This window comes from Pungitius pungitius, chromosome 9 (assembly GCF_949316345.1).
Source record: "Pungitius pungitius chromosome 9, fPunPun2.1, whole genome shotgun sequence".
NCBI classification, from domain to species: domain Eukaryota; kingdom Metazoa; phylum Chordata; class Actinopteri; order Perciformes; family Gasterosteidae; genus Pungitius; species Pungitius pungitius.
In genome coordinates, this window is record NC_084908.1 from 475,222 (window position 1) to 487,243 (window position 12,022).

Genomic DNA, 12,022 nt, shown 5'->3' on the forward strand with positions numbered 1-12,022 from the left:
CTGGAAGAGTCTGGCTTCTGACGTTCAGGTTCTTCCTGTCTCCTCGTTCTGAAGCTGTTTATTTACCTTTAAGGAAGGGAAAGATGTAAGATTATCACTGAATCATCTTTTATGTAATAGGCCCGCCTGTTCACAGCGCAACTGATGACCTGTGTACATACAGGTGTAATATTGGGATCAATAATGTGTTTCTCTTTTTAAGAAGCACTACTGAAATGCGTTATTCAGTCTTATTCTTCCTCCAAGACTTCAAGATAATGTAATTAATGCACCGCCAAATGTTTATTTCTTATATTTCTAGATCCGGTACAATTTGTTAGTCCATATGACTTATAAATGCCCCTCTCTGGTCAGCCTGCGTCAATTTACACTTTAACACAAAGCACAAATGCTTGAATGTAACACAGCAACTTTATCAAATCCAGGGTTTTTCCAAATATTCCTCTTCACCAACAGGTGCAGCTAACTTGTGCTGATCTTTAAGTATCAGATATACTTGTTATTTAACTTCATCTTAATGCCGGATAGTGTCTAAGTTGTATTTGGAATATGTTCTTATAGATTTGTAAGGTCAGACATTGGGGGGGGGGGGGGGGGGGGGGGGCGTTGGAACACGTTTGGTCTCAGACTCCTGATTGCTTCACCTTTAAGAGGCTCAGGGGAACAGCACATAATAATAATAATGTGTGGGGATTCATTATTTATAGGAACAATCTTGTAGAAAACGTACACTGTATCAAACACACACTTTTTAGAGCTGCATATGCTGTCCTTTGATCATGAAACATATCTGATGAACCCAATAAGGTTTCCCATCAGTGACACGCACAATATGCAAATCGTGACAGAACACGCTTCAAAGGATGAGTCTGTGGTACCTTTTTTTTTTTATTCGTCAAAGACATCAAACCAAGTATTTCTTGCGTACAAAATGCATTCATTAATATCATGAATCTCATATAAACCTGATTTATTCTACTGAATATTTTTTTTTTTTAAACAATGGCTGCCTGAGCGAAATAAAAATGTCAAGTTCTGTTAAAACAAACATACATGAGAAAAGAAACATAAGTTTGATCTAGCAGACCGAACCAAAGCCCAAAACACACAGCTAACACTCCGTATGTTCACTGAATTATGCCCATCCATATCTGAACTGACACACACACACACGTACTACAAAGTTGTCTGGAAGACTACTGACACGTTTGACATTATCAGCTCCCACTGCAAAGCCCCTTTGTGATTGTAGATCCTCACTGACCAACACGTCAGCTTGGACTTGAGCTGACATGTAAAGAGGAATCAGAACATCTCAAAAGAAGTGACCTGTAACCACGTAAACGCCGCGTCAGATGGACGCCTCACTAATGTGGTGGAGGGATCTTTAACTTTCAGGAAGAACAAATACGCCAACAACCCTATTGCACATTGTCATCCCTTGTAAACCGACCGCTAACCTTTGTATGGATAAGTTCCCCTTGGGCAGAATGTTATAAAAACCCCACCAGTTAAGCTACAAGCTGCTGTTCCGTCTATGCAGGCAGTGTCTTTTTTTAAATGCATTTCCTCATTGGTTTGTGGTAAGATTTCACATTAAAAGGCACTAAATGAAACCAAATAACCTCCTGCTCTGGTTACCGTCAATGGTTCAATAGTATTTTATTATTGCCCACTAACTGAAGTAAAAGAGGATTCCCAAAGTAAAATCAATTAAAAACCGATGTGTGTTCGAGGAGACAATGAAAAATAGCAGAGCGTGGTCTGAACCAGCTGAACATCTCGTACTCGCTCTCCTCCGTCATGCTGCAGCACGGCCCCCCTATGTGCAGACCCTCCGCTTATCGTCAAACAGTTTACGCACTGTGTAGACCTGGTGGAGCAGAACACACACACAGAAAGAAAAAAAACAAGCCATGATGTTGGCGTGCGACAAAGAAATAAGCGGCGTGTGCGTTATGGCGGCGCTCCGGTTACCTGAGTAAGGGCCACACACAGCATCACCAGCACCCCCGCAGAGGAAAAGAACGACACCCTCCACAGGTTGTCTTCCAGAAGGATCCGGTCCCGCGCCTCAAAGGCCCGCAGCACCGTCTGCATCTGGTGGCTGCGCTGCAGGCGCTTGTGCAGAGCGTCCATGGACTCCTGCGGAGGACGGGACGGAACGTTTTAGGGGGTTTCAAAAAGCAGCGGCTGCGATGACGAAGGGAAGTGGGAGGACTCAAATCCGTCTCGGCACATGCTGCGTTGGATTTAGCAGACGTGTTTATCCTCTCAGCTGGCTCTGATTGACAGTTAGATCTCTGTGAGCTGCCGGGTCACTGTCAGAGCACAAAGGAGTCCTCTTGTAGAAATATATCAATTCAAGGTTAATTCGAATTTACATAAGAGTCAGCAGATCTCACCACGACTGCGTCTTTCAATACTTCCTCAGTCTGTCTGTGGCACTCGGCCTCAAATTAAATTTGTTCCCACTGACTGAACTGAAACAGCACAAAGAGGAGGCTAAATTACTTATTTGATTGATTGAATTGGTTGGAGACAATTTTAGGCGTGGATTAATAAACGCTTACAGCAACAGCACGGTGTTTGTTGGGTTGACTCAACGTACATTGAAGTACAAACAGGTGAAACTCGAAAAATTAGAATATCGTGCAAAAGCTCATTACTGTCAGTAATTCAACTTGGTGAAACCAATATATAATATATATATATATATTATAAAGCCATAATTATCAAAATTATATCAAATAAAGGCTTGAAATATCTCACTTTGCATGCAATGAGTCTATATAATTTATTAGTTTCACCTTTTAAGTTTTAAATTTGCAAAGTGACCTGGGTTGCACCTGCACAACAAGCCCGTTTGAACCATTTCCAGAGCAATCCCTGGATGTTGTGCAGCTATTAGTTGAGTAGATACGCCCACCACTGTGGTGTGTACACAGGTCTCACCCGAATGTCGTCCAGCTTGTACTCCAGAAGGCTTCCATCAGGCTCCTCCAACCCCGGCCACTCTTCATCTCCACCCACATCTCCTCCCTGACCCTCGATGATTATCTCAAAGAACACCATCTTCTCTGAGAAGCGACTGAAGCTGTTGTCGAAACAGATTTGATAGTCTCCCTCCACGGTAGGCTCCACACTGGAATAAAAACGATGTCACACATAAAGGGAGAGCTCCAAAGCCGCCAGCTCAGAAATAGGAAACATGAGCGAGGCCTCCAGCACTGACACATGGACTCCGTCTGAGCGCCGAGACTCCACGACGAGTTGGACGTCTTCTGGAGACGTGATGGTGAAGTCGACGTCCATACCGGCACCCGCTATCACCTGGATGTGCTCACACAAACGCAAACTAGGTCATGAGATTTAAACACTGACAAACTGCTTCACTTTTTCTTGAAGATGACTTTACGGCGTTTATGGCAACTTTAGATCCACTAACTTAGAGAACTTTGTAGTTTGGCTCTGTGGAAGAGATTTTACTTTCTTGATTCCCTTTGAGTGTAAACCCTGTTGGTTGAATGCATTCATTGTCAGTCCCAACAGGACGTCCCATCGCACACACACACACACACACGACAAACACTTCCCAGTGAGATTATAGCAGAGGGCGTATTGTAGTCTCTTGGATCGAGTCGCACCCGTTAAACAAACACACGGCTTAACAATAAAACTTTACATGACGTGTTCCTTCTGTTTTTTAAATTATTATACACAGTTCTGGATAGAAGTGGAAATCAAATAGTTTAGTAGATTAATTAAATGATGCCCAGAATTCCCTGATTCTAGCATTTCTAAAATGAATATTCGACTATTTCTTTCACCCTCTGTCCTAATAAACTGAGAATATCCTGGGCCTGAGAACAATTTAAAACTAGCTATTGAAGGCCGCGGAAACGTCTTTTTAATGGAGAACATTGTCTTTTAAACTAGTCTTAATCGAGATTTGTCCGTTGACTTTAAATAAAACTACTGCTTGAATGCAAGACATCATTTATGTGGATTTATCCTTTTAAGATTCGCATCAGCTTAAAGTCCAAATAGGTGTGAACACATACAATTCGGTATCTTGCTGCTCTCAATGAACATGCAAAAAAATAAGAAAGCTATGAATAATGCGTTTATTTGTTCATTTCCGGAGCAGATGGATTTTGTTATAATAAAGCCAGCGTGGACGTCTGTTTCGAGAAGTTAGATATTTTATTGCACTCTTGCACAACAGGTTCTATTAATAGTTCAATTCGACGTTGTTTGATTCACTAAATCTCCCCCCACCCGGAAGTGTGAGGCTCCTGTTTAGATAACGTTAAGTCAGTTTAACTCCCATCACATGAAGACAAAGGGGGTGTTATGAAGTGCCGTTAGCCAACAGCTGCAGTTTAAAGCTGTCGCGTGAAAATGTGCACAGCGAAGAGCACGTGAAAAGTCAGCTAGCTGGAGGTTGGTAACTGGTAGCCTTTAGCACCGTGAGGTCCGGTAAGGCCGCTCGTAGGCGTGAAGACACACACACACAGACACACACAGACACACACACAGGTACCTGGTACTCGACCTCCATCGTTCCGTTCTTTAATGCTGATTGATAGAAACACTCGAGTCTTCCGGCTGGCACCAGAAACGTGAACTCGCTGTCTAGGTTCTGTCCGAAAGAGCTCACGGCCCCGAGACACCAGCCGAACACCACCGCGAGGACAAGCAGGCGTCCTGCGGCACGCGCATTGCTCCGCAGAAGGTCCATGGTGGAGATATTAGCAAACGCACGGCTATCTAAGTTCAGCCATCTCCTTCTCATCCCTCTTCCGCAGCTGAACTTTCCGATGCCGTGATTGGCTGGAGGCCCCGGAACAGGAAAGAGGGCGCGGGCCAATCGGATGAGGAAGAGTAGCAACATTCCTCCAATCAGTGCAGGGCTGAGGTCTTCACTCGGAACCATCTCAGGTAGAGATGCTGCTGAGGGGAACGCTCCTGGGGGTGAGGGACCTGCTCCTGTAAAAGCACCATGCTTATGCTACTTGCTGATTTTAGCAGATCAGTGTGGAAAAATGTCTCATTCTGGCACTGTGCAGTTAGACATCCTGTGTTTGTGGAGCAGCTGTTGAAAAACGATTTAAAATGTTCATTAAACCTAAATGACTAGATTCACTCTAACAGTTATGGTGTGTGTGTGTGTCTGTGGGGGGCGGGGGAGGGGGTGGAATAAGTGAATTGTACATTTTACTGGCTTACGATACTGGCTTTCAGTTCCTTCTTCGTTTATTTTCCAGACACATACCACGTATGGTGCAACCACTCGTAAGAGTTCGTTTAACCATTTTAATGGTTGTTTCCTGTGTCCCACACTGTCGTTGACACTGTTCCACTCCATTTATTGGGAATCCATTACAGATCTTTTTCATCTATCACAGCAGCAACTGGTCAATGGCTCTCTATCTATAACAAGTTGTAAATCGGCTTATTTCTTGTTACTTGCTCTTCTGAGTTTGTATCCCTATATTTTAAATGAACTTATTGTAATTTGGATAAAAGCCTCAGCTAAATGACAAGTATTGTAATGTCAAGGTTAAACATGTACATGGTATAGTATGAGTGGGATTACACTGTGGGCTTAAAAGTGTCCATCTTGTAAATGAATACAATGAACTGACTGGATGTGGCTGTTGACCTTTGAGTTACTAAAGCTATACTGTCTGATTGATTGAGAATGACAATCGGCTTTATTTTCCAAAATAATTAGGGACACATACAACTATTTTCACAATGCAGCTATGAGATTTGTTGTAGACAGTTAGGTTAAGAGGTATTTTTCCATGAATAACAAGTGAAGGTGACTCTCATATCTGGGCTTCCCCATTTGTTGTGAATTTGCAATAACTTAAAAACAAGACACTATTCAGGCCTTTATTACTGCTCACTCTAGCTAGTAAATCATGACATTTAAACAGCCCAATGGAATCGAGCAATAATTATATATTTTATTTGGCCCTTTGAATTTATTCCTTCTTATTGTTATTTATAATACAGGTAAATGAAATCCGGCGTTATGATTGGTTGAGCGAGTCACAGAGGGTGCATTATTAGAGCAATAAGCTATGCTAACGCTAACGCCCTCAAACTGTTACATTATTGGACGATAAACTACAGCCTCTCTTATTGCTTAATAATATCACTGTTATGTGTCATCGTTTACCGGTCATCTGAATCAATGTGATGCAAGCACTTCCTTTTTCAATTGATGGATTTTTCTTCATCAGAGGCTGAGTGTACTGTGCCACATGTCTAACAGCATAGGCAGTATATAGTTGTGACATTAGTAATAGCTTCATATCGTTTAGGTGATCCAAATGAAGCCACAGTCTTGGTATTGGGGCTGCTTTTTCACTGTAAAGCCTCTCTGGGACCTGCCCATGTAATAAATGCATGACGATTGTTGCTGGTTACACCGTGCCGAGGTGCTGAAGCAGGTTCAGTCCACCAAAGAAAAAACAGATTATTGAATCAATGTGCAACAGAGAAGGAAATGTTTCAGGAAATGTGGTTTGGCACAAAAATAAAAAACATCATTATTCATGTGCTAGAAAAAGTGAGGAAATAAAAAGCATAACAAGCAAGAGTTATGTTTAATTTAGTCTCCATTTCATGTACTATTTGGTGTATAATTCATGTAATCAGTTCCACAATGTCACTTGACGGGTTCCACACAAGTCCGAGTCCATCTCTCACTCTCAATAACGGCATTTAACGAGCAGCCACAACAGCTGTGGACCACGTCTGTGGACTTCCGTCTGTCCTCCCACAGTGTTTATCTTTCCTGAATGCAGTGTGCATGAGTTTGTGTGTCATAGTGTGTGAGTAGAAAGTGAGCCAAAGACTGCGTGGTGTAGTTTCAACATGTGGAGTCTGTCACGTCAAACTACCCCCTTCTATACAAAGGGGGGGGGGGAAATTCAGCCACATCCAGTTCCTCTCTCAACAAAGCCTCATCATCTTTTTCATAAGTTCAATATTTTATTAAATCTTTGTTATAGAAATGGATGAAAACATGCAATATCAAAGGCATTCAGCACATGAGAAAAAGAAAAAGAGGGGGATATGAAAGAATTGTATTACAATACTTACTTTCGAGGTATGTGAAGAAATAAATAAGAGGAAGAACAAAAGAGAAAGAAAAATATTCAATAACCAACAAACATTTCAGGCATCTTTGCACTTCTGCTCTGTTGTCCACATATATTCAATAGGAGGAATTACACCTTAAAACCTAAGTAGGGTATTGATAAATCACCCGTGATAAAAAACGTATGAGGGAAAAAGGGAAGCATAAGGAGTGAAGCAACTTTAAAACGATGCAGCGGCCGTGAACATGAGAAAGGAGCCGTTGGCACATGAGGTCTTGCACTTCGGCTTTAGTTTGCTTCACACTGTAAACCTCTGCAACCCGTCAGTCATCTTTAATCACAAGAGGTTGCTCAGCAATGAGAGGGACCCAAGACCTACTCTGAATAATGTAATGGTAAAATACGTTATAACAGTACATGTCATTTAACTGACGCTTTCATCCAAAGCGACTCACATTGCGGGAGGACCTTCGTGTGTGTGTATTAAATCGTTTTGACGGCTCGAAGACGCCGTCTCCACAAAGCTTTGTAACACAGGTTTGTGTATTTGACCTTTGTGTATTTGACCTTTGTGTATTTGACCTTTGTGTATTTGACCTTCTGCTTGCAAGCAATAAAATGGACTTTTACAACTTTGATCATTTATCAAGACTCTGGTTTTCTAGGTTAATCTAATAAAAACATTCTCTTCTCCCAAATTAGTTTCATTGAAATATTCCACAACAATTATTATTACACACGTTTCTCAAAGCGTCGTCTTATGAATGTTTATTCAACGTAAATGTGAATTTAAAAACTAAACCCCACTAAACTCCACATTCTCCACTGATTCAGAGACATCACGCAAGTGACAGTGACAAGTGGCGACAGACAAACTTGTTCAAGAGAATATGACAGAGAGAGAGAGAGAGAGAGAGAGAGAGAGAGAGAGAGAGAGAGAGAGAGAGAGAGAGAGAGAGAGAGAGAGAGAGAGAGAGAGAGAGGGTAACTTTAAAGTGAGGGAAGGAAGTGTCAGCTTAGTACTGATAACTATATTGTTGGGGAGTGTCACGCACACTCACTCTCATGCACATTACTCTGTCTCTCTGTCGCTCGCTCTCTGTATGTCACACTTTCTCTGTGTCATCTTCATTTCCTTTTTATATTAGCTTGCTTCATAAGCAATATTAGTGCTAGTTGACAGCAGAGGTCAGGGAGCTCGGTGCTGGCGGTGCAGACGGAGGATTTTCTTCTTCTCAGAAGGTGAGTCATCTTCAGTCATTATACACAGCTGTGGTTTAAATGCATTTAAAACCATTAAACATGTGTTTAATGGGGTTTTTTTGCATTTCATATCGCTAAGGACTTTCAGAGGCTTGTGTGAAAACTGAACTGTCTGTAAAAAAAAAAAACACATCGTCAGCGTCAGATAGGAAATGTCTTTTTGATCGGCGTGTTGAAAACGTCTCTTCTCATGTGCTGGCAGTAGATAGTCCGAGAATGAAGAAATCACTCAGTTTCCCAGAGGCTGGTTGCGTCGTATTGGTTGCTTGAAGATTTTTCTTCATGTCTCATGTCTCTGCTTGGCCTGTCTGGGTCTCCGTTCCCAGTTTCGTCGCTTTACTTAACCCCAACTTTGTGTTTTCCCTTTGACCTGCAGCCATAACATCCTAGTTGTTGCATAATCCGGTAGGATGGCAGAGGGCGTTGTGGGTAAATGCCCCCAGGTGTTTGTGGTGGACGCACAACCGAGCTACATCTCCATGCCCAGGGAGAAGGGATTTAGATGGGCAAGACCGGGCCCAAAGTTCCATCTGCTGCTGGCGGGAGTCGCCCTGCTGGGACTCGTTGTCGAGGGATGCTTCATCTACCGACTCTTCAAATCAGTGGAGGTGAGGCTGACGCCTGTATGTGGTTGTTTGTGTGTGTGTAAGTGGGTTGTGAGAGGGAGAGAAGAAGCCGCTGTATTTGGAGTGCATGGAATGACCGATTCTTTCGAAACGTTCCCTAAACGTCACAACCAGAAACTCACACTACAGCGGTCAGCTGAGCACTTTGTGTCGTCATTTGCTCTCTCAGTTAAAGGTCTATATTAGTAAAACTCTACCTCCAGTTCTACTTCCCTTTCTGTTCTCTCTCAAGTAAAAACTCACAGTATAACTTCACTTTTCGAAGATAGTTTCATAATGGTCTAGTGAAACCAATAAACACTCTTGATTAAAGAAAGAATAAAAGGGGCATGGATCTTTTTGGGGTCAAATGACGTTACAGCATTTAGTGTGTACTTTCACATTGGTTTCCCTCAGGCAGGACACTTCCTGTTCTTACGTGCTGTTGAACTTGTGACATGTTGCTTTCAAACACACACACAGATTGTATTTGCACCTGTGTTCATTCTGTAAGTCTCATTCTCTCTTTAACTTAACTCACGTTTCAGGAACTTTCCTCCCCTAAATGTCCTCCTCCCTGCCACAATCTGTCCCATCCCCAAACATCTGCCCAAAAGGTAAGTTTGACTCAGGTGTTAACCTCGTTTTGCTGCCAGATCTGCGCCGGTTCCCTTTGTACATTTCCAGCTCTCATAGAGCAACATTGACTTTTATCTCATCATCTTTTTACAGTTTTACAGTTACATTTTTTAATTAAATCTTTGTTACAGAAATGGAAGAAAACATGCAATATGTGTTTTTCGGTGTAACACTTTTTTCTTACTGTTTCAGGGTGGCCCCATGATGAGTAAAGGTATTTAGTTACTCTGTTTTCCTGATTTATTCCGATGAGCCACAAACAAAAAGTACATTTTTTGGATGGAAATCCCTGTGAAGTTCCCACATCAATTGATTGGATGTTCTGACCCTGCTTTCTTGAACAGACTCCAATGAGCTTCCCAGAGTGCCACCACATCTGGATCTGATCCAACACAGGCCCTTTGCTCAGCTGATAGGTTAGAGCCCGCTCGAACCGCAATACTGAATTCCACCTGAATATTTTCTTTCACAACGAGTCCATTCCCCTCTTCCGTCTCACCTCAATCCCAGGCGCCAACGAGCCCTTTGGGCAGAACAACGTGGTGCTGTGGGTAAACAACGCCGGCGAAACCGTCACCCACAACATGGGCTACAAGGATGGCCAGTTGTTGGTGGAGCAAGAAGGTTACTACCACCTCTACTCCAAACTGACGCTGCAATGCACAGAGGGGTCATGTTTGATCCAGCACAAGGTCATGAAGAAGACCAGCGCCTACGGCAACGATATCGAACTCATGAAGTCAAAGAGGTTAGTCGGTGTCACCAGTGCTTACTTCCTTCCTCTGTTGAGGCACACGTGCTCACGACTGCTCACTTGAAATGAGTCTTCGTCATGTTGCAGTGAGTTTCCTTTCTGACATCTCGGGCCTTTTCTCCTCCAGCGTCCGCTGCTGGACGCAGAGTTGTTGCAGTGATAAGGCTTCACGGGGAGAGGATCTGTGGAGCAGTTTTCTGGCTGGGATCTTCCACCTGCAGAGTGGAGATAGGATCTTTGTCACTTTGGAGAATATAAACACGTTACGTCCAGGACCTACTGAAAACCTCATGGGGGCCTTTATGATATTTCCCGGTAAAATTGCGCGATGACGCCTCTCTGCCACATTGGGATGAGTTTCGACACATTTGTGTGTTCACCCTGTTTCCTCTAGTGATTTTTTGTATATATCTTATATATAACCTAAATTATACTATACTCAATTAATGTACTTTAATGGTTGAGAAATCATAAAAACGTATCTGACATTCAGATGATAATATCCTACATGTTGCATTGTTTGTTGTGTGAATAAAATAAGATTTCTTATCAAACGAGTGTGAGTTGGTTTGAGTTCCTGAAAAGGTCATTGCTTGGTCAGGTCACAAAACCGGTTTTAAATAAATATTCCGCCGTCGATAGCGAACAGATTTCTTTGCAGGATAAACTGTGCAAAACCATGCAAGGATTTTTTTCACTACCTTCAGCACAAGGAGACTAACCACAAAACACTGTTGAAGAAGTGTAGATAAAGAAACACACCAACGCCTCTCTTACTGTGTTTGTATGTGTGTGAGAAGAGCAGGATGTGGTTGAGTAAGGACTCACTGAAGAAAGGATCGAGTGTAAGAATTGCTGTGGTTGATGTGGCTGACTCAGCTGTTCTGACAGTGGAAAGTTTTATATGAACTTCATCACGGTGTTAAATGTAAAGGAAAAGACGAATGAAGCGATGGAGAGTCTGTCCAGTGAATTGGGGCGGTAAAGGAAACACACGACAATAGCCTGAAGCTAAAGTAAACCAGATCAATGCAGGTAACTCAAAAAGGAGGGAGGAGGAGGCACTGGCCTGAGAAGCTACAGATATATTTGGGTCGTTTCCTGCTCTGAGATGTAGATAAACATCTGTGTACCTGCGTGCAACAAACACAACAAGATGTTGTGTTGCATTTCAATGGCTGTACACTTTGAGACACTTTGATGTTCCTTGACTTCTGGTGCATACATTTTAGGTTTACATTCGCCATTACTCACCAAAAGCTGTTTCTTGACCACTTGGGGACAGTGGAAGCCAGATGTGAACAAAACAAACACATCGAACCCTTAAACGTCAGTACGGAAAAATAGTTCCCTTTTTACATATCCAGCTCTTATAGAGCAACGTTGTCATTTATTTTGATGTCATTCACTATTGATGAATGTCAGTTAAACCCTTTTACCACGGTGTATGTTTCAGGCCCCCAGTAGAGAAAATATTTGTCTTTTTAGCTGCTAAATAGCCCACAATAATAGTGGCTACAGATGTGAGTGATAATTCTCTGGTTCATCACCACAAACAACACCGTCACATGATCAACTAGTAGAGTTGAAATCAGGACATTGTTTTTGGCCCCTTCGAGTAATGCAGTCCTTCCTAAACC

General features: G+C 42.5%; 2 protein-coding genes across 2 annotated transcripts; one reads left to right on the forward strand and one right to left on the reverse strand.

Annotated features, from left to right (window-relative positions):
* Window positions 1–602: 602 nt before the first annotated feature.
* tmed1b (transmembrane p24 trafficking protein 1b) lies at window positions 603–4,954 on the reverse strand. Its single transcript, XM_037471117.2, has 5 exons — window positions 4,547–4,954; window positions 3,236–3,333; window positions 2,956–3,145; window positions 1,978–2,145; window positions 603–1,873 (listed from the first exon to the last, which is right to left on the reverse strand). Exons 1-5 carry the CDS (start codon window positions 4,937–4,939, stop codon window positions 1,823–1,825), a joined length of 900 nt encoding a protein of 299 aa, XP_037327014.1. The 5' UTR covers window positions 4,940–4,954; the 3' UTR covers window positions 603–1,822.
* A 3,164-nt stretch (window positions 4,955–8,118) lies between these two features.
* On the forward strand, window positions 8,119–10,905 carry LOC119218290 (tumor necrosis factor ligand superfamily member 14-like). Its single transcript, XM_037472597.2, has 7 exons — window positions 8,119–8,363; window positions 8,761–8,992; window positions 9,538–9,606; window positions 9,821–9,842; window positions 9,973–10,044; window positions 10,139–10,376; window positions 10,510–10,905. The coding sequence occupies exons 2-7, from the start codon at window positions 8,795–8,797 to the stop codon at window positions 10,712–10,714; spliced, it is 804 nt and encodes a 267-aa protein (XP_037328494.1). The 5' UTR covers window positions 8,119–8,363; window positions 8,761–8,794; the 3' UTR covers window positions 10,715–10,905.
* Window positions 10,906–12,022: the final 1,117 nt, after the last annotated feature.